General features: G+C 52.2%; 1 protein-coding gene across 2 annotated transcripts; it reads left to right on the top strand.

Moving 5' to 3' along the window:
- Positions 1-1,681: 1,681 nt before the first annotated feature.
- Positions 1,682-26,737, top strand: EVPL (envoplakin). Of its 2 annotated transcripts, XM_065647960.1 has the most exons (22): positions 1,682-1,836; positions 7,609-7,708; positions 8,217-8,371; positions 9,040-9,163; positions 9,761-9,886; positions 10,225-10,263; positions 11,071-11,232; positions 11,853-11,960; positions 12,931-13,026; positions 13,491-13,616; positions 14,534-14,680; positions 14,826-14,980; positions 16,496-16,593; positions 17,418-17,599; positions 18,360-18,538; positions 18,984-19,122; positions 19,692-19,885; positions 20,213-20,363; positions 20,926-21,009; positions 21,095-21,205; positions 22,230-22,322; positions 22,915-26,737. In XM_065647960.1, the coding sequence occupies exons 1-22, from the start codon at positions 1,763-1,765 to the stop codon at positions 26,362-26,364; spliced, it is 6,093 nt and encodes a 2,030-aa protein (XP_065504032.1). In that variant the 5' UTR covers positions 1,682-1,762; the 3' UTR covers positions 26,365-26,737. The 2 variants fall into 2 exon arrangements, with proteins under 2 accessions (XP_065504032.1, XP_065504031.1); XM_065647959.1 differs by lacking the exon at positions 10,225-10,263 and having other exon boundaries at positions 1,697-1,836.
- The last annotated feature ends 765 nt before the right edge of the window (positions 26,738-27,502 follow it).

The raw sequence follows: 27,502 nt of genomic DNA, 5'->3' as shown, positions 1-27,502 counted from the left end.
TGCAAACAGCAGCCCTGCAGGGAAGGGGTCGTCCCATGCAACCGTGGGCTCCCGCATGCTCCTGGTTTGTGTGGATACAAACTGAGCTCTCCTTGGCCTCAAATGCTCTCAAATCTTGACTCTGGAAAAGCTTCAGCTTGCTTTAAGCCTTTGAATGCAAATGCGGTGGGGTCTGGTTCCTCCTCCCTGGGGCTCTCCAGCTGCTCTGCTCAAAGAGCATTGTTGCTGTTGTTGGTCAGCTGGATGTTAATGGCAAAGGGGTGATTTCTCAGCAACTGCTTTCCATCCCATCTGTAGCGCACAGCAACAACAGGCCCTGAAGCAGGTCTCCATTCACTTCAGATTAATTGGAGGAGAAGTCACCCCTCCTCCTAAGGTCCACACCAGCTGCCTCACAGCTCTTTGAGCTGGGGGGACCCCCTGCCTTCATACTTCTGAGATCCTGGTGTGAGAAGCAGGGTCCAAGCTGTGCTACCACCATGAAAACGTAGGGTTTTGCAGCCTGTAGAAGAGCAAAACCACAGCAAGCCCCTTGCAAAGCAGCCTTGTGCCATGTGTGTCTTTCCTTCTCTCCTGAGACAAGAGTGATTTGTTTTGTGCCAATTTAAAGAGGACAAAGAGGTCACCCAGGAAGTGGTGATGGGCCCCAGGCCATTGTGTCTGGCCCTGGGTCGTCCTTGGACCACATGAAGCAGGGAAGAACAGGAGCCTGTGTTGGCCTCACAAGTGGCTGGTGCTTATGTGGGGGCTGTGGTCCCCATCTCCTCCTGTCCCCTTCCTCCCCTGCCCTCCCTCGCTGGCCCTGCACTGGGTAAGGATCCCATATCCCTGCAGGATCTGTGCCAGATCAGCCTGAAACACAGGGCTTCTGGTTTGTGGGGAACTTTGAACTTTGCTTTATCTGAAACCAACAGGATGTGGACAGCCTGGATGGGCATCCCCAGGAGATGCCAGGGTGTTGTTGGGCTGTACTGGGAACCAGTTGGGACTCTCAACCTTTGCTCCACAGAGGAAAGAGCTGGCCAGAGGTGAAGCCTGCTCTAAGGTGTAGATAGAGCCTTAGACTCGGGTCTTTGGTACCTGAGTTTGTCCCAGAACCTGGATCCCCCTGGCTGAGGCTCCTGTGATGCTGCGCGGGAGCTGCCGACCTTCCTTCTGCCATGAACTCTCGGTATTTTGCTGGGAGCTAGAGCCAGCTGGTCCTGAGCCTGGGCCAAAAGTTTACTGAACTGTAAAATAACATCATGTTCTGCAAAACAGGGGTTCTCAAACTACTGCTCTGGAAAAACTCTTGGTTGGCTTTGTAGGGCTTCTGCTGCTTCTCTAGTGTTTTAAACAGCTAATGCAAGAAGATGCTTTAGGATGTGTTTCAAAAGTTGCAGTGCACTCCCTTGAAGTCATGTTTGCAGACTTTTACTCCCAGCACAGGCCGTGTTCTCTGCCCCTCTGCTGGGAAACTGCTGCACGGTTGTGCCTGTGTGTGCCGAAACACTCTCCAAGCCAGGGCGAGGTCTCCCATTCTCCCTCTGGGGCTCTGCTCTTTCCACCCCAAACTGGTTTTTCGAGTCATTTTTTCATATGTGCTTCCATCTCTGCTGCTGCTCGCCTGGGTTTGGGGAGGAGCCTCCCAGAAACTGCTCTTTAGCGCATTGCCAGCTTTTCCTCGCTGAGTCTTGTCATTCCATCCCAACAGACCGGAGCAGAGAGCCAGCACCCAAGACGACTTTGCAGACTCCAGGGCACCAGCTGGAACCTCACCAACATGTTCAAGGGAGTGGGCAAAGGCTCCCCGAGCAGAAGTTCCCCCAACAGAGGTTCTCCTGCCAAGCCTAGCAAGTAAGTGTGACTCCTCTCCTCTCTAAGCTGTCCCGTGAACCATGGAGGAAGATGAGGGATGGGCGCTTGATGTCTCCTAAGCCACCCTAAGAACCATCCCTCTTTGTGGGGCAGACAGAAAGTTGGGGTTTGCTGGGAGCTGATGCCAAAACGTGTGGTCCCAGCTCTTGTCCTTGTCTTTGCTGGGCTTTGTGCTCCAGCCCAGAAGTATCTGTGCAGCCCCTGGGATGTGCGGTGCCTGAAGATGTGCTCAGAGGTGTCTTAATTAAGCAAGGAGGTGTAAAGCCCCTTTTGGGAAGGTAGGAGTAGGGAGATTAAATGCAACCTCCTTGCTTGGGTGGAGCAAGATCTGCTTGATGATGAAGCAGATACCAGCCTGGATTTGAGATCCCTGGACTCACTGGTTGTGTGAGACTGGTGTGATGTTGCCCCGGGTTCTGGGATCCCCAGAGAAGGATGCTCCGTTTGGTGCTGCTCAGGTGGTGAAGAAGATGGGGGAGCAGTGGGTTTGCTGGTGGCTGCTCTAACCCACTCTGGTGACAGCCTGGGTCTCTGCAGGTCAAATAGCTGAGGTTGCCTCTTTCAGGCCTCGGGCATCACCAAAAGGATCTGACAGCTGTGTTCTCCTCTGAAGACTTTCCCCAAGCTCTGGGGAGTGAGATGTGTGATGGGACCAGGATGCTTCCCGAGGAGAAGAGGGTGTCCTCTGGCAGGGGGTGCTCCTGCAGGGAGAGCTCTCATCCCTCCCTCCAGCTGCGGTTGCTCAGCAATTTTGCATTTCCTAGAGTTAATGAACTGATTCTACAGGAATCCCCATCCTCAGCCAGGGTTAGAGGCTGAGGAAATTGCAAAGGGGCTTGTTCTGAGGACCCGCAGGGAGCAGGAGGTGCTGAGCCCATCACTTGGCCCCCCAGCAGCAGCAGCCGGGGATGGCGTGTGCGCAGGTGGGTGGACATGGCGCGGTGCTGGCACCAACTGCTCCGTTTATGGGGGCCAAACCCAGAGTTAGCAAACAGCCGCTGAAAAGGGTGGTGGCCCGGTGCTGCTGGGCAGGGCAGCGGCACCTGGGGAGACGGAGCCTCTCACAAAGGTTGAGGCTTCCACCTGTGGATGTCAGGAGCTGCCCCCCTGCCATAGGATGCTTCTGCCTCAGCAGAGCTGAGCACTCACAAACTCGTCTCAAAGACAGATTTGGGGGCTGTCTGAACACTAAGCCTTTGTCGGGGACTGAATGCAGCGAGACAACTCCCTAAAAGCCCTGGAGCTGTGTCAACCCCTGGTTTTCGTCTCACTAATGCAATCTGTCCACCTTCTCAGCCCGTGCTGCGTGAGGCTTCCAAACCTAGGCTGGGGATTTCGTGTGAGGCTTCCTGAGACAGCTCGGAGCAGCCCCTGCGGTGCCGCAGGAGGGTTTGGGCCAGGGTCTCCCCCAGGATGAGCCTATTGGGATAACTGGAGTCCCATCGCATCCCAGTGAGACCTCACACCTCTTCCCTGTGCAGGATGGGGGCTGCAGCCAGAAGCACAGCAATTACCGACCTGGTTGTGCTTGCTTTAGGAGGCACCAACTGTCAGATAAAGGCTAGTTGGTTTGGCCATGGCTTGGGGCTCAGTCAGCGCCCGTATTAGCTGAGAAAATGAAGGTGAATGAGTTGTCTCAGGACCAGCCACCAGCACATGCTCTGCAGATGGCCCCAAGAAAATGTTAGTGGCCCATAGCTGCTCCTGGTGGCCCTGAGGCGAGAACCTCAGCAGCAGTCAAGGTTCCCTGCCTCTGGGAGTCCCCGGTTGGCATGGACCTCTAGAGAGACACCTCATCTTGGTCCTTGGGACCGTGGGTTGAGCATTCTGGTTCACAGGGCTCTTTGCTGTCTCCACTTGGTGGATGCAGCCCATGGAGGCATTAGAAAATGTGGATTTGTCCCCGAGGAGCATCCTCGCCATGCCCAGCTCTAGGAGGTGGCACACTGTGGGGCTGGAAGGGAAAATTCATCAGGTGGAACTGAATCAGATCAGGCTGGACTGGCTGCTCGGGTGCGATCTTGGCAAAGGCTGTGGGTGGTTTTGGAGATGGATGGCAAGTCGTCATCTGGTTTAGTCATCTCCTGGCATTGCTGCTTCTGCCAAAAAGCAAAGTCCCTTGGAAGGAAGGGATGGAGAGAGTTGGGGACAGAAGGGGGTGGGTGCTGTGGTCCTGCCCAAATATGCTCTGGCAGAGAAGTGACTGGGACTGGGGAACAGCCCTGCTCCTGCTAAGAGACACCGTCCCTTGTGTGCAGTTGGACTGTCTAGGAGGCAGAAAGTGGTGTGAGAAATGAACCAATTAATAATGATAATAATAGTGCCCTGCCTCTTCTAGGCATGAGATAGCCCTAGGGAGGAGGCCTGCTCTGGCTCTTGGAGGAGCAGGAGGAGCTCTGCTGAGCCTTGTCCTCAGCCATCTCCACCAGCCTGAGGTTGTGGCTGTACGGATGCACCATGTGTGGAGTCGGACCCAAGCCTTGGGAGGCCGGGGGTTGCCCAACGTGAGTTCATAGCTCCTCATATCCCACCCAATGCCACGCGGCTTCTCTGCAGCCCAAGTGTCAGCATCTTCACCCAGAAACACGAAGCCGCGCTGTGGTCAGCTCTCTTGGAGTGAGAGCTTCTGCCCAAAAGGGAGCAGGGATGGGGCAGGAGTGACAGCCCCAAGGAAGGATGGTGACATGGCTTGGGGGCTGTATGGACTGGTGTCAGCACAAGCTTCTCCTGTCCCTGCTCATCTCTGCACGGTCCGTGGTTGAGATAGGAAGATCTGTGGTGGTTTGAACCCTTCTCCAAGTGCGCATGGATCGAGCGGGTTCTTCAGCATTGCTTCCACCTTGACCAAGGTGCACGGTGAGTTGGGGAGGCTCAGCTGAGGACAGCCAGCTTCTTCACCCATGCATCAAGCCTTCTTCAGGCTCACAGTGTGTAGACAACCCTCTCCTCCTAGCACATCCCCTACCAAAGCCCCTCAAGCATCCAAACTGCTTTTTTGCAGAGCCCTTTTGCCCCTGAGATGATGCTCTCCAGGAAACATCATCTCTGAAGATCAGGTGTTTGCAGCAACACCCTTGTTTCTAACTTCAGGAGCCCCATGCGGTGCAAAGGCAGAACAGGTTGGGGGTGGGCAAGGCTGGACCCCTGTGACCAGGAGGTTGTTGAAGTCTTTTCAGTCCATAGTTTTGTTGTGGCTTGGCCTAAACAAAGGTGATTCATGTATCCAGCATTGTGAACCAAGAGACGGAGTGTCCTAGTGCTTCCTTCAGCCAGGATGGGGGTACCACCAGGAATAAGTGGGATTTTACTGGTGATTTACCCTCCCTGGGAAGGATGGATCCTCACTTCTCCACTCTTGGAGCTGCGCAGAGGTATCCGTGGTCACATCACAACGGGGCTCAAACCGGGGACCATATTCATGCATTTCCCAGGTGGGAGCTGAATTCAGCTGGACCTCCCAGGTGGATGGTGCTTGTCCTGGTGCACGGGGAGCAGCGTCCATCCCCTGGGACCGTGGCCAGCCCGTGAGTCACCCTCTCCTCCCTGTGCAGAGAGCCCGGGCAGGAAATTTGGGTGGCGCTCAAGTATGTGCTCATGGGACACCACCTCATTCCAGGCGTGTCAGGGATGAGTGGGAGATTGTGTAACCTCCTGGGGAGGGGGGATCGCTTAGAGCTTCCAGCCTGCAGAGGCGTCCGTGGGGGACAGATGGGGCAGGAGGGATGTTTAATGGGATATGAAAGACAGGTTGTAGTAGCAGTGATGCTTTGATGATGATGGATGCCTTGCTTGGGATCTCTGGCTCTGTGATCCCTGGAATTAGACCCTGTAGAAGAAGGCACTGCTGGAGCACAGCAGTCCCCCGTTTCCTTTGCCAACATGCATTTTGCAGGCAGAGAAGCTGAGACAGGGCCAGGAGATGCTGCCAACCCAAAGCCCCTGAGGGAACTGCTGTGTTGCAAGCCCATACCACCCTTTTGGGAATTCAAAACGGAGGGAGGAGTTGGAGAAAGGGGACAGCAGGATGCTGTGAGCAGGAGCACCAGGGCTGTGTCTCTTCTGGAGTTACACGGGCTCAGTGTTGGTCAGCGTGGGCTGAGCTGACTGGAGACACAAGCTCTGTCTGTGGCACCGAGTGCTTGGCTTGGGGTGACTTTGACACCCACTGGCACTTTACAGTCACTTGGGGCTGTAATAAACGAACATCCCAGCATCTGCTGTAGCCTTTGGTATGAATTGTGGAATAGCTGGAGCCACAATGAGGAGCTGGAGCAATGACGGAGCCATTAAGGGAACCGCTTCCCCTTGTCCTTTGCTGGATTCAGGGGCTAGGAAGGAAACCACACAGCTGGAGAGCAGATGTGAGTGGCTCTGCTGCAGGACATCTCCTTTCTCCTGTGTTCTTTTCCCCCACCGAAGGCACCTGGCAGGTTGCACCAACCATCCTGTTGTTGCTGCTCAAACTCTTTTCTTCTGGTCTCAGACTCCAGAGTCACCATGTAACCGAGCTGAGCTTCTGCTGAACTTTGTCCCGTCAGCAATCGTCCAAGGGCTTGAGCCCTGGGTGATGCTGTCGGTCCTCACCCTCCCACCGCTGCTCACCCACGTGCTGGCAGCGCTGCACTCTCCTTGCCTGGAGGGCAGGGCCGGCATTGTCCTGAGGGGCAGATGCTGTTAGGAACAACAGGACGTGAGGACAGAAGTGGCACCAAGGCTTGTGCTTCCTTGCCCACAGGGAATTTTGGGGCCGCAGCTGCAGGACCCATCCTGTGCCTTGCTGCGGGCTCTGGATCCAGCTGTTTTGGCAGGGCCCTGGGTGCCCATTCGTAATAGTGGGGATGGAATAAGGGCTGTGATGGCACCCATCAGTTGTGTGATGGCACACATCGGTTGTGTGGTGGCACCAAGGTGAGAGGCAATAGGGAACGGTCTGACGGGGACCTCCAGTGAACCTTCACTGGGGTGAGGAGGGCTGTAGGTGCATTATGGCCTTGGGAAATTTGTCCCCAAGCCTTGAAAGCAGCAGGACTGCAACAGCCCACGCGGTGCCCAGAGGGGGTTGTAATCTGTGCAGGGAGTCCTTGTCCACTGCTGCCTGGTCCTGGGGTGGGACTGGGCTCCCCAGTACCTCAGTGAGCTGAACTGCAGAGCACTGTCTGTGAAACAAGCCCACAGGATGGCAGTTCTGGGTCAGGCTGAAGGGCCATCTTGTCCACTTCTACCAGCAGCCAAGGGCGGACGCCCAGGGAAGTGCCTCCAAACAGGGCGAGCATGTTGTGCTGCCTCTGCAGGGTGCTTTCCTGGCCTCCAGCCATCTGTGGCTTTGGGTCTTCCCAACCCAGATGTGGTGTCGGTGCATTTGGAAGCCCTACAGCAATTTTTTTTTTTTTTTTTTTTTTTTTCTCCTCCCCCTCCAATGCCTTTTGAATCCACATGAACCTTTGAGCATCTGTGGTGTCCAGTGGCAAAGAGTTGTCCAGATGAGCTGCGTGGTGTGAAAAAAGCCATCACCTGCTCACTCTGAACATGCCACCTCTTACCTTCACTTGGCTGATGGCAACAGCCAGGCATCACCTGCTTGTATGTGTCTGTGCCCTTAGCCACAGCTGAGACTCTTTCCTCTTTCTTTGGAGACCAGGAGGACATGGGGGAAAGGCCTGGAGAACCACACCTGTGTCAGGTCCTGGGCAATGACGAAGAGGGTGAGAATTGCCTTCACTCACCCCCCTGCTTCACTGCTCCCTCTCTCAGGTCTTCAACAAATGAGCTGGCCGTGCTCATCTCCCGCATGCAGACAAATGCTGACCAGGTGGAGAAGGACATCCTGGAGACACAGTCCAGACTCAAGCAGGTGGGTTGTGGCAGAAGGTGGTGGGGAGGTGAAAGCCTTTGCCGTGCAATGCAGTGTCCAAGATAACAGGTCAGGTGTCTGCTCAGTGCATCAACTTACTTGGAGCAGGTTTGGGGGCTGACTTGAGGCTGGGGAGGAACAGATCACCCCACGGAGCCTCCCAGCCCCTGGGGCTGCCTACCAGAGCCTCCCAAATTCTGCCCTCGGTGCTTTCTGCTCAGTGCCTCATGCTTCCCACAGCCAAGGCTGTCTCACCTGCGTCTGCAGTGCAGCAGCACAGCCCCGTGTCCCCCAGCAGCCCCAGCCTGACCCACACCAGTCCCTTGGATGGGAGAGATGCTGGAGCAGGCAGCTTGGCTGGGCGTGTGCTCCCCAGCTGCACCGTTGCACCGGAGTTCCTCTGTGGTCAGTGTGTTGAGCATCCAGGTCCTCTGTGTTGGCCAAGGAGGATGCAGTGAGGTCTATGTGGTTGAACAGGGCTTTTTTCTCTGCCATCCCTGGTCTCCAGGATGCCAGCAATCACCAGAAGAACAAGGCTTTTGAGTTCCAGCCAGAGAATGCCAGGAACCTGAAGGAAGCGGAGACCCTGCTGAAGGACCTGTTTTTGGATGTGGACCGTGCCAAGCGGCTGAAACACCCTCAGGCTATTGAGATAGAGAAAGAGTGAGTACAGCAGGAGGGACTGGTGTGACGGGAGCACCGAGCAATTGGGAATCCCCCTAGGATCTAGGCTGAGCTCCAGTCATTGCCATGAGAGAGTTTCACCATAGACTTCAGCCTTAAAATCAGGGCTTCTGTCAATATATTGTAAAGATAGTGGTGTGCAGGGTGACTGCCACAGTGATCACTCAAGAGACCCCAGTATTATTTGGGAGGTCTAGTAAAAGTTATCAGAAAAATGCAGAGTTAAAACGTGATCCCACTCCCAGGACAAGTTCCCTTTTCCTCTGTCTTTCCTAAAATTAATGTCTTTTGCTCAGGCAAGCAGAGTTGCATGTTTGAATGGGAGAAGGGCTTCAGCTGGCCTCTGGTGCTTTGCTCCCCTTTGCTCTCCAGCCCTTTTAGGTGGAAATCAGGAGGGCAGAGTTGTTCCCTAGCTGGGAAGGGACAGCCCTGATCTCCCTGCAGCTTCCTCCTGGGTTGTAATTCCTGAGGCGTCCCTGAGATAGAGAGCACCAGGACAGGTGCCTTCACTGCAGAACGATGCCAGTGTCACAAAGGGACGACAAAGTAACCTGGGTCTTAATAGTGACATCTGGGCTCCACAAACCTCACCTTGATTTTCCCCCATCCAAACTGACACAGAGACATGTGCCTTTTCTCCTTGGCAGCATCCAGCAGCTCCACGACCGTGTGACACAGCTGTGTGCGGAGTACCGGGCTCTCTACGAACAACTGAACATCCCAGATGTGGGGCCCAGGGTAGACTGGGCCAGGATCCTGGACCAAAAGATGGTAACAGCAGCTGGTTTTCGATGTATCTCCCAACTCCTACAAGGCCAGACAATGTCTGCTATTGCCTGTAGGGCTCTGTGAGACGTTGAGTGTGGTGGAAGTAACTCTGAGAAGGAGGACACACCTCTCACCTCTTAAAACCCTCTGGAGGACCCCCTTGCTTGACCCCTTCAGATTAAGAGCTGCCAGAGGTAGAGATGCCCTGCTGTGGGATGAAAATATGGAGTAGGTGATGTCTTTGCAGCCCTACATCCTAGGGTTTCACGCTGCAAGGTCTTGGGTATGTGGAGTGCCCAGTTTGCAGTCCACTTGGATTCTCTTCAAAATTGGATGGTAACTGTGTCCATCCAATGCATGTCACCATGGGAAGAGTGACAGGTTCAGCTTAGCTTTGTATACCAGGATTATACAGCCTGGTTATCTTTGCCCCTGTATATGGCTGGGGAAATGGGAACCAACAACAATCACGGTAAACAGGATCCCATCCTTCTGGACTGCTTTCAGACACCGGATCTTTTCACGCCCTGCCAGCACTCACTGGAGTTTCCCCCTGAAATAGTCTTTCATTTTAGTCTCTTCCTAACCCCTTTTGCACAGAAACAAGTCAATGCGGGACAGTACGGCCCTGGCATGTCAGAACTGGAAAAGCAAATAGCTGAGCACAACATCCTCCAGAAGGAGATTGAAGCCTATGGCCTCCAGATCAAGAACCTCCATTCCAGGGTAAGACACCCTCTGTCCTGTCCTTGTTCCTGTTGGCTCCACTGGGGACCCTGCGGGCTCCGCTCGCTCTCTGGCCATGTGTCCCATCTGCTCCTTCACACGGTGAATATCCCCCCCTTGTTCTGCAAAAGGCATGGGGAGACCAGAGTTTGGACAGATCAACACATGCAGGGGCTGGGAAGGTGGTTCCTGGGTTCCTGGATGGTTTCTAAAGCACCTTCTATAAATCAGCTCATCAGCATCTACCACATGTTTTGCTAATGGCTTTTTAATATTTTTTTTAAATTTATTTTTTTTTTATTTTTCCTTCCCTTGGTCTTGGCCGGTTTGCAACCCAGGATGTGGCAGATTTAAAAGGCCAGTACAAGGACTTGCTGGTAAGCTGCTTGGTGGTTTTCTGTACAGATGGGGTCATACAGCAGAGTAACACCATCCCTGACGGACAAGGAATGCCCAGCTCAGGGAGCAGCTGCCTCTGGTCTTGCACAGTGAAGTCGTGTCCCTCGTCTCAGGGAGGCTGGACCTTTGGAGGTCCCTTCTAACCCAAACTGTTTTACGATTCTATGATCATCTTTCTCCATTTCTTCCCCACATTGGAGTAGGTGTAAATTGAGAGCATGCTCACTGCCCTCAGGACAATGCTGTGGGTGAGATCTGGGTCTCCTCTCCATGGATCGTTGATCTGGAGTTGCCTGTGTGAACACAGGGTTAGGAATGCGGCAGCAGGAAACCCTGTCCCAGCCCACGTAGTGTTCCAAATGGGGATTGCAAATGCTGAGGCTTGCACCGATCCCCAACAAGGGCTCCAGAGAGGAAATGAGCAGTCGGAGCAAAGGAGGGAAGGCTGGGAAGAAGGTCCTGGGTTTAGCCAGCTAGGTCTGTAAAGGTTAATGCTGAAGAATGGCATTTGTGAGGAATACAGCAGAGCTGGGCCAGCTCTCAGACTGCCCAAGGCACCATCCCACACCTGAGATTCTGGTTAGACAAACATATCCTGTCTGTGGAGGAGGGAAAGGGAAAACCAGCCCCATCAGATAAGAGCGAGCAGGGCAGATGTCTCATGAAGGTCTCTGGGAACCTGCTGGTGGATGTGCAATGCGAGCAGGGTCCTGGGGAGCAGGAGGAGGAGGGGAAAGGGGGTCTTCAGCCTGAGCACCAATGCTGTCTCTCCTGTGTGTGGGCAGAAAGCCTCCATCTGGCGAGGGCAGAGCCTGGGCAGCCTGTACCACCACCTCCAGGGCTGCACCAAGGAGCTGGGCTACCTGACGGACCAGCAGACCAAGATCCTGAAGCAGGACTGGAGTGACCAAATGATGGACGTCCAAAGTGTGCGTCGGGAGTACGAGGTGAGCTCTCGAGGGCTGGCAGCGTGTCCTGGCCGTCGGGGGCTGGCCAAGCCCAGCGTGCAAGATTTGTAGGATGGATCCCATCCTCCTAGACATCCACCACTGGCTCTGTTGTGTTCCCAGGGTGGTTTGACAGCACTGGGCACAGAAACAGAGGTGGAAGAGACACTCTGAGTTCACGCCGAAGTTAAGGAAGAGCCACTTTGTGTGTCCCCTCCTGTTCCATGAGCTGGCAGGTGGGATCACACAGGAGAGAGCTGTTGGTGAAGCTGCCGGTGGTCAGAGGGGAGGGAGGGGCTCAGCGTCATGTCAGCCTCAATGTCCAAATTACAACACCCAGTGACTGCTACATACTGGGACCAGGAAGAAGGGAGGGATAATTGACTAGGAAAATGCCCTTTGAACAAATGGCCTGATGTTTTCTGAGGCCCCAGAGTGTATAATTTGTTTTAGCTTTGCTTAGCCCCTACCTTTTTGAAAAACAAACAAACAAGGATGTCTGTACTTTGGGAGCCTTTTCTCTGCTACATGGGGTTGGGTGCCCCATGAGCTGCTCTGTGCTCCCTGTGCTGTGCTCCTCCACTGTCATGAACTGTCATGAAGTTTCTTTTGCCCTTCAGAACTTTAAGTCCAATGAGCTGCTCAGCCAGGAGGAGCTTGTGAACCATCTCCAGGATGACGGGGATAGGATGATTGAGCTAAAGCACCCAGCTGTCAAGCCTATCCAGGTAGGGAAAGGTAGTCCCCTCCCAAATCCTGTGAAAGAATGAGAATGATTTCCATCATTTGTGCATCAAGAGCCAGGAGACAGGTTGGAAGAGACCTCTCCACATCTTCTGCAGAACTACTCTGTTACTCTTCCCTTGCACATTGCACCGGCTATACTGCAGCATCCTTCTGCCTGCTCCAGCCCTGTGGGGAGGCTGGGGACTGTGCAGGGTCCTCACCCCTTCAGAAACCTCCAGGAGATAGTGGCTAACATCTGTGTGGTGGGACCAGCTCCTGGGCTGGTGCTCAGACCTGTGGTCAATGCAGCCACATTCATGCTGCTGTGAAACTCCAGCTGTGACACAGCATGACCTCTCCCAGCTGAAACCAGCTCCCAGCCTCCACAGTTGCATTTCCAAGCCTGCAGATGCAGTGGCAAGGTGAGGTGGGCTCACAACCACCCACACCACTGGAGCTGAGACCTCTTGAGAAATGGTGGCTGCTCTGTATGAGCCAGGTCCTTGCGGAACAGCATCCTTGCTCAGGCTCAGTATCAGCGTTGGTCTCTTCTCCCAAGTAGCAAGTGACAGGATGAGAGGAAATGGCCTCAAGTTGCACCAGGGAAGGTTTAGATTGGATATCAGGAAAAATTTATCCACAGAAAGGGTTGTTGGGCATTGGAACAGGCTGCCCAGGGCAGTGGTGGAGTCGCCATCCCTAGAGGGGTTTAAAAGACGCAGAGATGAGGTTCTTGGGGACATGGGTTAGTGCCAGGGTTGGGTTAATGGTTGGACTCAATGACCTTGAGGGTCTCTTCTGACCAAAATGATCCTATGATTCTATTAGGCGATGCCTGGGCACAGCTTTGTCTCCACTCACCAGCGGTCCGTACCCTTCCTCTGATCTCCGGGACTGCGGGGGAAAGGAGATGGGTGGTGGGGGAGGTAGGACTAGCTGGAGCCCACTGAGTCGTGCTCTGTCCCATCACAGGCTCACCAGGAAGCCTTGAAGAATGAGTGGCAGAATTTCCTGAATCTCTGCATTTGCCAGGAGAGTCAACTGAAAAACGTGGAGAGCTATAAGAAGGTAAAAAGCAACAAGGAGAGCATGGGCTGTGGGACTGCAGGGTCAGGCCAGGGTGGGCAGGCTGGGAAGAGATGCAGCAAAGGGATGAGGATGGGAGATCCTTTGCTTGCACCTAGTCAGGGTATTTTGGGGAAACACTCCTCAAAACATGGTCCTTTAGTGCTGCAGTGAAGAATTGCTGCCCAGCTCGTCCCATCAGCCCTATTGTTAATGTGCTGGTTTGGAAAAGAGAGGCAGGGGAGGGTTTGCTCACTGTTGTTCCCTGGGATTTGTCTGTTGATCAGGATTATTTGCATGTGGCTCAGGTGATAGAAGGTACTTGTCCAAACACACACTCTGAGGATGGTCTGTAGGGTCTTGTGAGCCCTAGACTGTGGGAGAGTCACTGTGAACTGAGAGACCGCACTGGCTTGGAGACAGTGATGTCCTCCTATCCCTGACTGTTTTCCTACCAACTCCTCCAGTTCCAGGACGATGCTGAGGCTGTGAGCCGCTCCCTGAAGAAGATGAACTCTGACCTGGACACCAAATACAGCAAGTTCAACAAAGATAGCCCTGGGGTAGTGGCAGATCTGCTGCTTCAGCTGGAGGTGAGGTCTTCAGGGCTGGCGGCACTAGCCAAACCTAAAGGGCAGACCAAACATTACAACCTCCCCAATAAATAACTGTGGGGAAAGGGAAGAGGTGAGTGAATAATCCTACCAGGACAGCTCATCCCAGCCCTGTGCTAGACAGGGGGAAGCCCATGGTAATACTGTGCCCTGGATGCTGAGTCCCTGTAACCACAGAAGGTCCATGCTGTGGGGCAGTGACCCCTGGAAAGAGACTCATCTCCACTAGTGACACACTGTCAGGTGCCAGGTCACCATCAGAGTAAAGGAGAAGTGGGGGAAGGAGTTGTGTGTTGTCCTAGACATGAGACACTTGGATTAGAGGGCCTATAGAGAGCATGAAGTGCTGGTATCCAGGCAGTGGGGAAAGGTCCTCCCATCTCCTCTGCACTCTCAAGAGCCAAGGGTGAGGAAGGGAATAAAGAAATCTGACCTCAGGGTTGAGATGTGGGTAGGAAAAGATCTTTGCCCAGGAGAGAGGGAGGGGACACCTTCAACACATTATCTTCCCATGCATGCAATGCATTTCGATCCTGGGGGGTGCCAGGATCTCACAACCTTCTGATATTGGAATGCAGCCACCTCTTGGCATGTCTCTGTTCCTCTTCCAAGAAGAAAAACTTCTCCAGGAGATTCAGTATGACAGTGTGGGATCACCTGAGGTTAACTCAGGCTGTGCCTTCAAGGGCAGATCTGCTGCAAGGGAAGGAAACTGAGGAGAATGTTGATAATGAAAGGGGAGGAAGGGACATGGAAGGGTCAAGACTGGAGATACTTCTGACTCCATCCCTGCAGTGATCACACAAGGATGGACAACTGACCTCAGTGTACCCACTATAGTGTGACCCCCCGCTTCCTTCTCATCCAAGCCTGATTGCAACCACTGTTTTATCTAGAATGAAGAGAAGGCAGTGAAGCAGGCAGAGAAGAGCATCGCTGACCTGAAGAGGAGGAGCAAAGAGATCAGCCCACTGAAACTGCGCAGGACACGTCCCTCCCAGACCCTCACCTTGGACACCCTCTGTGACTGGGATGCTGGGGAGGTGAGGGCCTGACCAGCAATACCCTTAGATGAGACAGGCAACTGGATTCTTCTTTGGTTGCTCTAGATCTTGGCTCCATGGTGGGAGGAACTGGCCTTGTGTCAGAAAGCCAAGCCATTCACTGCGTTTTGTGTCTTTGTCCCAGGTGCAGCTGACCAGAGGTGACAAGTACACTCTGAAGGACAACAGCAACCCGGAGATGTGGGTGGTGCAGAGCAGTACTGGTGTGGTCCAAGAGGCACCTTCTGCTTGCTTCTCCATCCCTCCACCAGACCCCGAGTCCATAGACAAGGTCAATAGGTGAGTTCAAGGTGGAGAGCCTGACCCAGAGAGATGTTCGGACTTGCTCTTAGGTTGCAGCCAGCCTGGCTGCCTCAACTGCAGAGAAGTAGCAGCTGGGAACAGACCTCTAACTATCTAGTATAAAATCCCTCCTGGAGGGCTTGTTCCCTGCACCCAAGTATCTCCTCCAGATTCCTGCCATTCCTCAACAGCACTGCACACTGCACAGACCTTGCTGCCAAAGAGCCTTCTGGCAGTCAGGCTCGATTTCTTCACCCAAACATGTGACTTGTATAGATTTGACTAAATTATTTGCAGAATCAGTCTGGAGCTTGGGACTTGCCAAACAGGACAGAGTTATCTGTGGAATCTCCTCTCAGCCAGCCCCAGCTGGAGACTAAGAAATGTTCCTTGAACCACCGTGTAGTCTGCTGCCTGGTTGCTCAGTCAGCCTCTATGGTATCCCCAGGATGGGGTGGTAGAGCAGACAGCTTCCATGTTACTTTTTTAATCATGTCCTTGGTGCCTGGAAAAATCAGTGCTGCCCAAGCACTGTGGAAAGACCCCCAGCCCAGATTCAGAGGTACTTGGGCATGTCCATGATGCGAATTTGGTTCCCCAGTCACACAGGCATGATTATTTCATTGTGTTACTTTTTTCTGAGTGTGTACCCCTCTTCACTCGTCCCAGATTACTGAATCCTTTGGATTTATGGGTTTCACGCATGTTTTAAAACAGAAAAGTTTGTGACATCCTCCTAGAGAACAGCTCTGCAGGTGTTGCCTGGAAAACTCTTCCCCTTTTTGGGCTACATCTGACAGGTTGTTTCTTTTTCTGGTGTTTGCTTCCCTTCTCACACTAAAATATTTGTTGTATTTCCCAGCCTGTTCCACCACTCAATCCCTCTGTGTGTCCTGGCCCCGCAGAGGAGCAGCCCTTGTCTGATAACAACTTAGCAAGCTGGGACTTGCTGCGTTTAGAGCTCAGTGTTTAGCTGGAGCAACCTATAGCAGGGATGTGAACTACCCTGGTCCTTCAAAGGTCCCTCCTCCTGGTGCCGTCAGTCTTCTCTCACCCAGAGATTTTTTTTGGTCCTTCTAGCCCCTGCTTATCCCAGGCCTAGTTTCATTAGAAAGGAACAATCCTTACAAATGAGACCTGGCGTTTGTAGTGCAGCAGCCACAGAGGCAGCTACTTGTACTCGCTTCCCGCAAAGCACTGTGGTGATGTGAAATAAATTTCCAGCTTTGTCAGCATCTAACGAGAGCTGGAAACAGTGGCTCCACTGGGAAAACCAGCTGCTTGAACCAACTGGCTGCTCTTGCTGCTGTCCCCTTTCCTAAGGAACATCTCTGAGTTACAACAGGCTGCAGGATCCGAGCCTGCCCCTGCCTTTGGGAACACCTGGCCCTGCCTTTGGGAACACTTTTCCCATCAGAGGCACGAAGCTGCTGCAGGGTGGGTTCTGTCAGAGCTTGCTCAGCGCAGCAGTTTCCCATCCCGTTGGCTGAGGATGCTCCTCTCTGCTCACAGGCTGGAAGGGGAACTGAACATGGTGAAGCAGAAGCGAGCGGCGGTTCAGAGCACCCTGAGACGCAGCCACAAGGAGCAGGTTCAGCCCAGCCAACAAGGTATGTCAGCTGGTTAGTTAAGCCCTCTGCAAAGCAAAGCCCATGCACCTCCCTTGTGGAGCTCCCAGACCTGGCTGGAAGCAGAGCAGCCTCCCGAGCAGGCAGAGGTACCTGCGGGTTGGTGAGAAGATGCCTTCTGCTCTACGGAAAACAGCAGCCGGTGGGATAACCTGGCTACTAGAGCTGCCAGTCTCGGGCAATTCACTTAAAATCTCTGTTGCCCTTTTCAAACCTCTGAGATTGACCTCCAGGTCCATCAACAGTTGCAGAATATTTAGGGTTGCAGGGGGATGTACCTATCCAGAAGCCTTAATTAAGCCTTCTTTGGGATCTGGGTCCCTCGCAGTTCTCTTCCTAGCTGGGGGCTGTGGAATAAGCAGGCAGCTGTGGCCAAATCCTGACCCCTGGCTCGCTCTGTTACCCCCACAGTTGCAGTTCAGAAGCTCTCAGCAAAGCTGAGCAGGGATATGTCTGCATGGCAGCACATGGCTGTCTGTCCCTCTTTTGGATTTGAGCTCTGGCTGGCCGGGACAGAGCTAAAACCATTTTCCTAAGCCTTTGCCTTGGGTCAGCACATGTATGAGGCTCTGCAGATTAGAAATATTAACTGACTCATTAATGGTTACATCCAAAACCCATGCTCAGGAGAAGCCTGTCTGCTTCAGAGCTGCAAAACAAAGGGCAGAGCTTTGCAGTAGGACTCTCATGAGAAGGAGCTGGAGCTTTAGGGTCAATGTATGGGAGATCTTGGGGGAAGAGCTGTGCACCAAGACTGGGATGGAAGATGATAAATGGAGATTAATCTAAGCTGTGTCTCACTGCAGCTCTGTCCAGGAGCCCCCCTGTAGCTCAGGATGATCCCCAAGCTGACCAGCTTCTTGGTAGCCTGGATCGTGTTGGCAAGGACCTCGTTCAAGTAGAGAAGGATATCTTGAACCGAGTGAGGTCTCCAGTGAACTACAGTGATCCCACCGAGGATCTTGCCAGGAGGATCAAACACCAGCAGGTGGGTGTTGCTGCGGGTGTGTTGGGGCAGGATGAGTTTTTGGTAGCACTGTATCCTTGGCCTAAAACAGACCTGACGTAGGAATTACACAGGAGATGAGAGCCACTGCTTCAAAACCTGTGCTGCAGTTGCAAGGGTTTCAGGAAGGCTTGAGCCCTTGAAATGGGACAGGTTACGCCAAAGCCTAGGGAAATGCTGGCTCTTCCTAAGGCTCAGCTCTGTAGCAAGATGGTCCATTCATTTCAGAGCTGTGGACCAGGAGGCAGACTTGGGGAATCCTCAGCCTCGTTGTGGGGTTGCTGTCACCCTTCGCTCTCAAGTCTGCAGCATAAAAGACAACAAGACAGGGAATTAATCCAAGGACCAGCTTTGGCTCACCTGATGGGGAGTACAGGCTGGTAGATGTGAGTGGGACAGAAAAAGAAGCAGTGCCCTGGAGCCTCCTGTTTTTCTGGGGTAAGGTCTGGGTCTGTAGTAGTTCAGCTTGTTACATGTTCATCTGTGGGTATTTACCTGGCCCTGGCAGAAGGATGGATTCAGGCAGGTAGATTGCTTCCATCCATGTCTCTTTGGATCTCTTTCCCACGTCCTGCTGTTGCCAGACACCCACAGTCTGGATGGGGCTGTGCCCCAAGGGCCAACTCCTAATGAGAGGGCTACCGCACCCTGAGCCCCACAGCAAAATCCGCCCCCCAGGGAGACACGTTTTCACAACTGTTATGACTGTGTTCGGTGACTCTGCTCCCATCTGATGTGCCAGGAAACAACAAAGAAACTTGAGAACCTGGGGGCAGCCAAGGATGCCCTGCAGAAGGAGTGTGAGACCTACCTTTCCAAGAAACCCACCAGCACCACAGCTTCCCAGCTCCCTGTCACACTGAATGCCCTCAGGAGCAAATACAGCGATGTCAATATGCTCTCCAGCCTCTACAATGAGAAGTGAGTGATGATGGCAAGGCCTGAAGGGGATGAGGGGAGGAAGTCCTTGCACAGAGGTGTCAACACAGAAGCATCAGAGAAAATGCTTTTGGTCTAGATGGACGTTGTTTGAGGTCCATCCAGCCCAGTGCAGGTTGGAAACACCTCCCATCTGTCACCAAAGGCACCTCTGAAGGAGTTCCTGTGTGTAATCTGTGCTCAGATGCCCCCACTGTGGGAAGTCCACCACAACGGGTGTGTGTCCCAGGTCTGCTGTGTGCGGTGAAAAGCAATATATCTGATTTCCGGGCAGCATGACAGAGTTTTGAGTGCATATTCCTTATTCTCTGCCATGCTGCAGAAGCTCTGGTGTTAAATGAGCTTAAACATGCAAAATCAGAGAGAAAAGGAGAAGAATGGAGTCTTTTGTAGTTAACCTTGTCTTGTCTTTTCTTCCCTTCCCCAGGGCTAAGGCTGCCCTGAACCTGGAGACTCAGATTGAGAACACAGACAAGATCGTCAGCACGTTTGAGGCCAAGCTGGCTCAGGATAGCATCATTCCTGCATCCCCCAATGCCCTGCAGGATCGGGCCAACGATCTCCAGGTAGGGGAACATTGGGCTCTTTGTTAAGGAAGGGAGATCTCTGGGCTGAGGTAGCAATGGTGGGGACAGATGGCCTTCGCTCATTTGAGCACCTCGAGGCATCAACAGTGAAGCCTTTCCAAGGGCTTGTTCCTTGAAGGCTTAATGTTGGTGTTGCAGGCTGAGCTGCACTCACTGGCTTGCACAAAGCTCTGCCACTCACAGGTTACATTTGGGGTCCCTACAATACATGATGAACTCAGCATCAAACCTCTGGTGCTCTGCCTCACACTCATCCCTGTTCTTTCCTGCTCCCAATTTCCCTGCCACATCATTAGCACTCACAGCAACCCTTTTTTACCTTCCCCAAAACTTCTCCTTTCTACTCCATGCGCTGTCCAACCCATCTTGACTCCCACCTTCTTTACTGAATTAGTCTCACTGCTCCATCTCTTCCATGCTGCACGTCTACCTTGGAGAGCCGGGCCAGCCCCTAGGTGCTGCACAGTTAGTACTGGTGTTAAGGAGGGTATTTCTGGTTGGTGCATCGACTGGGACAAACCTGGAGGTGTCTTTTTTTCCCCCTGCAGAAGGTGAAGCGGGAGCTGGTGGCCCAAGAGGACTGTGTGCTGAAGCTAAACAGAGGGCTCAAGGATGCTGAGCACAGCTGCAGCGCCGTGCAGAACAACTTCCAGGAGTACTGCCCGGACCTGCCCCGGCAGAAGCGGGAGGTGCAGCTCCTCAACGATCGCTACCATGCCATTGCAGACCAGCTGGATCAGCGGTGAGGAACTCGGGTGTCATCTCTGCTCCTCTTAGCTAACATGGACCAGCATCAGTCAGAGTCCCAAGAGCATGTTCTTCATTGCAGGACACTGATCTGACCACTCTCCTTTTCAATCTCTCACCTCCCAAGTTATGCCCATGCTGCAGTAGCAAACCTGATGTGCACACAGTTGTGCTCTCCACTCAGGGACCAGTTGTCACCCCCTTGGTTTTGTTATCTTGGTGGGTTTTGTGGTGTCGTTCTCACCATAGTGTCTTTTTGGGAACTTGCACATGAATCTTTACCCTTGCTTTTAATGTGTCTGTTCATCTTTGTGCTGTGCAGAGAGAAGACCCTCAGAAATATCAGCCTTATCTACCAGCAGTTCCAAAACTCCAATGAGAACCTGATGTTCTGGATGAACAATCTACCCAAGCACCAAGTGAAGACCACCGATGGGCCAAGCCAGATCAATTACAAGCTGCAGGCACAGAAGGTACGTTCCAGGGCAAGCATCATAACCCGCAATATTACAAGGATGGGGGAATTTTCTCATGAACGGTGTGCGAAATAGTACCAACCAGCTCCTATGTCCCAGTGAATGAACTAGAACAAGGAGACAACGGATTGCAGCTCACAGATGATGTATCTTGCCCAACTGTGTTCATCTGCAGTGCTGGTGTACTCATCTGTGCTAGTCACCCCCGGGCTGGTATCTTCTCCATGGAGAGGATGCACCCAGATCTCAAGAGATTGCACCTTGGGCTGAGATGCTACATCTGGGTCCTGCATCTTTCTCTCCTTGAGTAGATCCTAAGATGGCCAGCTCAGGTGAAGAGATGTGAAGGTCTCTGTGCTGGCTGGTATTTATCTCGTGGTAGTCCTGGGCCAATGAGAGTTGTGTTGGGATCCTCTAAATCCCAGGAGGCTCTTCCTAAATGTCCTCCTTTTCCCACCACTCCCCCCGGTACCAGGCTCAGCTACTGCTATTGCTTGCAAGAGTATTAATGGATTGCTGTATTTCAACCTGTCCTTAACATCATGTGTCTCTCCTGCAGAGGCTGGTGGAGGAGATCGAAGGCAAGGAGCCCGAGAAGAACGCAGTGGTCAGGCTATCCCGGAATGTGCAGTCCACTCTTAATGTACGACTGGCTTTCCCCAGATAGCACTCCCTTAGCGTCTCACCCGAGAGATCCCAACTGATTCTTCTGTTTCTGCTCTGGACAGGACTATGAGCTCCAAGCAGGCAAATACAGCTCTTCTCTGGACCCCACCTTGACCGACTTTGCTGCCAAGAGGCTGCGTGTGACCCCTCTGCAAGAAAGCATCCAGGCCCAGGTAAAATGTGAAGATGAAGATATAGAAATGCTTGTCTCCTTACCCAAGGCCCATGTGTTCTGCAAGGCCTTAATCCACTATTACAATAACAACTGATCATGGTCCTAGTTCCAAGGACAAATGTCACCAGGGATCTCTTTGTCTATGGGACGAAGCAACACGTGAGAGCCAGAATTAGGGCTGTATCTAGTACCTTTAGTTGATATTGCTGATGATGCCTCCTGTGTGTGAAGATAAAACATTCAGACTGGGTGCGTGGGCTTGTATAGCCATTTCTTGATGTAGGTTAATTTGATGTTCTCCTCCAAACCCTTTTATTCATGCATTTTCTGCATTTACAATCAACAAGAATAATGTAGATGTTTTGCCACATTTCCCTTGACACTTGAGTATGACTTGGCATTAAAATATAAAACAGGTGTTTGTGTAGAAACAGCTCTATTTCCAGAAGAATCCAATGTTTTTCCTGCGAGTGGGTTTAGAGGAGGCCTTCAGACCTTTGTCTCAGCCCTGCAGAAGCATGGCAAAGAGCAAGTAATTTTCTACCTTTCTGAGTATTCCTGATGAATGGTGTTTGTGTCACATTCTCTCCAAATTTGGGGACCTGTTTTAGTGGTGTCTTAAAGACTGACTTCCATCTACCTGGGCAGAGCAAGTGATCAGGTACTGGAGACAGGACTGAACTAGAACTCCTGTGTGCTCTTCTCAGTTACACTCCAGTTCTCCTGCATCACCTTGGGTTATTCCATCCATATGTGGCCTAAGGTGAATTTGGAAGTCTTGGACCCTGTGCAGGCTAGCAGGTATCTAACAGCCATTCAAATAAGGGGACAGGATCTCCTACATGAGTCCTTAGACTCTGTGTCTCAGTTTTTCTAGGAAGTCAGATGGGAAGACACTAATTCCTGGAATGGTGCAGTACACAAAGTGCATCCAGGTGAAATGAGGGGTGGGAAAGTGTGCCATTCAACAGAGCTGTGTCAGGGTGAGGGGGACAAGGGTCTCACCGCTCTTTCTTTTTCAGGAAAATGATGTAACCAAGCTCTACATGGAGCTAGCAGCAGAAAATAAACAGCAGCTCAGCCGGCTGGAGTTTGCCAAGAAGGTTGTTGAGAAGGTACCAGCTTGGCCAGATGGGGCTACTCTGGATTGGGGTTTGAAATGATCTTTCCCAATCTGTGAGCGATCTGCTGAGCCTGGGATCCCCCCACCATTTGCCAGGTCTCCACATCTAGGTGGCAGGAAGGACAGGAATGGAAACCAATGTGAGAAAAAGACCATGAGTTTCACTGATATTTGTCACGTCTGTGGGCCCTCAGCTGTCTACTAAGCTGTAGTTTATGCTAGGAAAAAAAATGTGAATTAGGGCTCTCGAGTCCTGTTCTCAGCTATACCTAATCAACATTCATAGACTGCGAATTCTGGATTTGTCTGTGGATGTGACTGGAATTTAATGCTCACAACCTTCTGGAAGCATTTCAAAGCAATAGGACTTCTATGCCTTTCCAGGGCTTGATTCACCTGTAGGAAAGTTCTCTGGTCTGGATAACGTTCAGTGTGCTCAGGAAGGACAAGAAATTAAACTGGGGTTTCTGTACTGGTTCTGTCTCCTGCCGTGCCTGGTCATGGAAAAGGCCTCTGTGCCAGATTTGAACAGTGATTCAATTTCCCTGCCTTACTTTTTTTTAACTTTTGTTTTTCCCTTGCAGAAGGAGGTGCATGAGGATATTGAAGCTGTATGTGAGCAAATCCAGCACTCTGAACACAAAGCCACAAAAAGCAGGGAATCTGAGGGCTTGAAATGGCAGCTGGAGGAGGAAAGAAGGAAAGTGGCCAAGATCGAAGAGGACCTGGAGGAACATAGAAACAAGCTGCTAATGTTGAAAACTCAGAAGCCCATTGAAAGAGTGGAAGAAAAGGAGGTAATAGAATATTACAGAGACCCACAGGTGGAGAGCAACCTGTCTAAGATGGCGCAGCAGATCGAAGAGGAAGGCAAAAAGAGGCAGAGCCTGCAAGAAGACATTGAAGTGATGAGCTGTAAGCTTGCTCAGATGGAGAGCGAGAAGAAGGTCGCTCCTGCCCAGCTCCTCACCAAAGAGATAACAAAAATTGAGAAAGATCCAAGCCTGGATAGCGAGGCAGCCGCTCTTCGTCAGGAGATCAAACGTCTCCAGGAGGAAAGCTTGGCTGCCGTTTCCGAACTTGAGCAGTGTAAGAGAGAGCTGCACTTGCTGGAGCGAAAGCAGCCCAATATCCGAGAGAAAGTGGTGGTGAAGGAGCTGATCAAACTGGAGAAAAACCCAGAAATGCTGAAGTCCGTTAGGACCCTGCAGCTACAAATCGATGAGGAATCTTTCAAGAGGAAGTCCGCAGAAGAAGCCATAGTGAAAGTAAAGAACAAGATTGAGGAGGTGGAAAGACTAATTGAAACGGCAGAACCCAAAATTATTGTTAAGGAGGTGAAGCAGGTAGAGCAGGACCCAGAGCTATTGAGAGAGTCTTCTAAGCTTAAAACTCTGATTGAGGAAGAGAGGAGCAAAAACTTGATGCTTATAGGTGAGCTGGGAGAGCTGCAGAGCCAGTACAGCGTTGCAGAGAAGCAGAAACCAAGGGTGGAGGTTAAAGAAAGGGTCAATGAGATTTTCCTGGTGGATCCTGAAACGGAGCGGCAAATTGCACACCTGAAAAGGGAGCTGCAGGAAGCTACTCTGAAAAGGACAAAGGTTGAAAGTGAAGTGGAAGAGGCCTTAGCAGAGCTCAATGTCCTCAGGTCACAGAAACCAGTGGTGGAACTGAAGGAGGTTATAGAGGAGGTGGTGAAACATGAGAAGAGTCCAGAGATTCTTAGAGAAATTGATAGGCTGAAACAGCAGCTCAATGAACTCGTGAACACCAATGGCAGGACCCAAGAGCAGCTCATTAGGCTGCAGGGTGAAAGGGATGAATGGAAGAGGGAGAGATCCAAGGTGGAAACCAAGCTGGTCAACAAGGAAGTCATCCGATATGAGAATGATCCACTCTTGGAAAAAGAAGCCGATCGCCTCCGTCAAGAGGTACGTAACATGTCTCAAAAGAGGAGAGCTGCAGAGGATGCAATCTATGACTTGCAAAATAAATACATGCTACTGGAGAGGCGAAAGCCAGAGGAAAAGGTAGTTGTCAAAGAGGTGATACTGACTCAAAAGGATCCAAAGCTCCGAGATGAGCACAACAGGCTGAGACGGAGTCTGGATGAGGAGGTGAGCAACAGGCGTCGTCTGGAACGTGATGTGCAACAGGTTCGGGCACTGGTGGAAGAGCAAGAGAAGTTGCTCAACTTCCAGGAGGATCGAAGCAAGAGGCTTGCACTAGAGAAGGAGATGAGGCAAATCACATTGCGAATAAAGGAGCTGGAGGAGAGCCCAGCCCCAGTGCAAGAAAAGATCATTATGGAAGAAGTGGTCAAGTTGGAGAAGGACCCAGTCCTTGAGCAGTCTGCCAGCAACCTGCGCTTGGAGCTGGACCGTGAGAAGATGGAGGTGCTGAACTTGCAGAGAGAATGCAAGAACCTGCAGATGCAAGTTGATGTCCTGCAGAAAACAAAATCCCAGGAGAAGACCATCTACAAGGAGGTGATTCGAGTAGAAAAGGACAGAGCACTGGAGAGTGAACGTGCACGCATCTGGGAGCTGCTGAACAGGGAGAGAGGGGCCAAGCAAAAGGCAGAGGAGGAGGTACGGCGGCTCAGGGAGAAGATTGAGAGAGCTGAAGGCATGAAGAGGACATGGGCTCGTGAAGAGACAGAGCTGCAGAAAGCCAGGAACCTGGCCATCCAGGAGAGAGCCAACTTGGAGAGTGAACTGCGGGAGTTGGAGAGGCAGAAGCAGCAGAAAGTCCTCTTCCTTCGAGAGGAGTCCAAGCTACTCAACCAACGGACTGAGAATGACAGGCAGAAGAAGAAGCAGCTGGAACATGAGTTTTCTCTGCTGGAGGCAGACATCCTTAGGGAGAAGGACCAGATCTACAACAAAGAGAGGTTAATTCGAGATCTCCAGTCAAGGGTCAACCGGGAAGAAATCAATCACGAGACCCAGATGAGAGAGACTAACCTCTCCACCAAGATCTCTATCTTGGACCCTGAGACGGGGAAGGATATGTCCCCTTACGAGGCCTATAAGAGAGGTATCATAGACAGAGGCCAGTACATCCAGCTGCAGGAGCTGGAGTGTGACTGGGAGGAAGTCACCACCCTGGGGCCAAATGGGGAAGTCTCGGTTCTCCTTGACAAGAAAAGTGGGAAGCAGTACTCCATCGATGATGCACTAAGGCTGAGGAGGATCACAAAGGAGGAGTACCAGCTGTACCGGGATGGCAAGATTCCCATCTCTGAATTCGCCTTGCTGGTGGCTGGGGAATCCAAACCTCCACCATCCCTCTCTATTGGCTCCATCATCTCCAAATCTCCGCTCTCCTCACCTACCACCCACCAAACCCAAAGCTTTTTTCCCCCAGCCTCGCAGAAGGGCTTCTGTGATGACACATTCCCCATCGCTGGGGTGTATGACACCACCACCAACACCAAGTACAACATCAAGACTGCTGTTGCGAAGAAGCTACTTGATCCCATGACAGCTCAGAAGCTCTTGGAAGCCCAGGCTGCCACAGGGGGTATCATAGACCTCATTTCTTGGGACCGGTTCTCAGTCCATAAGGCAATTGAGAGGGGGCTGATTGACAGAACCTACATGCAGAGACTGCTCAATGCCCAGAAAGCTTTCACAGGGATTGAGGACCCGGTAACCAAGCGAAGGTTGTCTGTGGGGGAAGCAGTTCAGAAGGGATGGATGACCAAGGACAGTGCTTTCCCCTACCTGGAGGTCCAGCATCTAACCGGAGGGCTCATTGATCCTAAGAAAACTGGCCGCATCCCCGTGCTGGAAGCTGCCCAGACAGGGATGATAACAGGTGACCTGGCCAACAGGCTCCAGGATGACTCCAACTACGAAAAAGATCTCATTGACCCCATCACTAAGGAGAAGATAAATTACAAGGAGGCCATGGCTCTCTGCCAGAAGGATTCGCTGAGCAGCTTCCTTCTGCTCCCGGCAGCGTCGGAGGGGTATCAGCGGTACCACCAGCCGAGTCGTTCCCCCAAGCTCTCACGGTTCAGGCATTGAATGGATTCGGGCACCTCCTGGATCTGGTTCCTTCAGGAGTTCATCCCTTCAGAACACATCTCCCCATGGAGGCAGCAGCCATCACAGGAGCAGAACGTCTGGCATTTAGGGCTGCACATTCTTCTATCTTAGCTATCTCTGCTTCCCAACGCAGCGTGGTCATGCGAGGATGAAAGCGTGATTGTGAGCGTGCAAGGGCCTGACACACAGAGGTCCCCACTGTCCCCCGGCTGCTGCTGTGACAGCAAAAGGGGGTTCGTTGTGAGAACTCAACTGGCAGCAGGTTAAATGTGGTTACGCCCAGAAAGTGGGGAGAGCCAGAGTGTTTTAACGTAGGGTCATTCTTCTGCATGCAATAAACATAGAAAGTACATCTCTGTGGCTGTGTTATCTCTGCAGGATGAGGCTGTGAAGGGCTGAACACGGGGAGAGGACTCGCCATGTATAGTCCTGTGCCCTGCAGCCCCATCTACAAAGGGTTTGCAGGCTCTTGCTCCCTCTGATCTCTCAGCACTGAACTCCCTAAATTTCTTTCTGCATGTGAGTCCATATTTTTAAAGATTTTGTTACATTTGTCTTTAAAACTGAAAACTCATGGGACTTTGCTCCCTGGTCATTTGGACACCTCTGTAAGGACTGGGTCATCAACAGGTGCGGTTCCATGTTATGTTTGATCCAGTCTAAGTGCAGGCAAGTACTGAATGGAGCAGCCCCCCTGTCCCCTCCAGCTGCCTGTCCCCGGTGCCTCTCTGGCCACAGCCCAGTGATGGTGGTGGCTGTATGGTGACTGGGGTCACTTCACTGAGCTGCTGGCAGAGGAAGCCCCAAGCAAAACCAAACCCTGTTGAAGTGGATGATTTCTGGGGCTTGCCCTATTCCTGCACAGAGGCAGATGTGTTGCAAGGGAAGGGATTACTTCAGTAGCAGACTGATGCTTGTAGTCAACAGTGATGTGAAACTGCTTTCTACAGCCCTTGGCCTTGACTGCAGGATCCACCCAGCAATACCTGAAAATCTGCACTTGCTATTTCTTTAGGCAGGCTTTCCCTCCTTTGGGTCACTTCTGGTATCAGTCCTTGCTGACACGAACAAGTCCTACTTAACACGTGTCCCAGTTGACAGATGAAATTTTCATCCC

This window comes from Caloenas nicobarica, chromosome 18 (assembly GCF_036013445.1).
Source record: "Caloenas nicobarica isolate bCalNic1 chromosome 18, bCalNic1.hap1, whole genome shotgun sequence".
Taxonomy (NCBI): Eukaryota; Metazoa; Chordata; class Aves; order Columbiformes; family Columbidae; genus Caloenas; species Caloenas nicobarica.
Note: the sequence above shows the minus strand (reverse complement) of the source record. Positions and strands in the feature narration are given on the sequence as shown.

Excerpts from the sequence above, each read along its gene's own strand:
- EVPL (XM_065647960.1), top strand. The coding sequence starts at position 1,763 with ATGTTCAAGGGAGTGGGCAAAGGCTCCCCGAGCAGAAGTTCCCCCAAC. Across the intron at positions 7,709-8,216 it reads CACAGTCCAGACTCAAGCAG|GATGCCAGCAATCACCAGAA; the intron begins GTGGGTTGTGGC and ends CCTGGTCTCCAG. Across the intron at positions 9,164-9,760 it reads GGATCCTGGACCAAAAGATG|AAACAAGTCAATGCGGGACA; the intron begins GTAACAGCAGCT and ends CCTTTTGCACAG.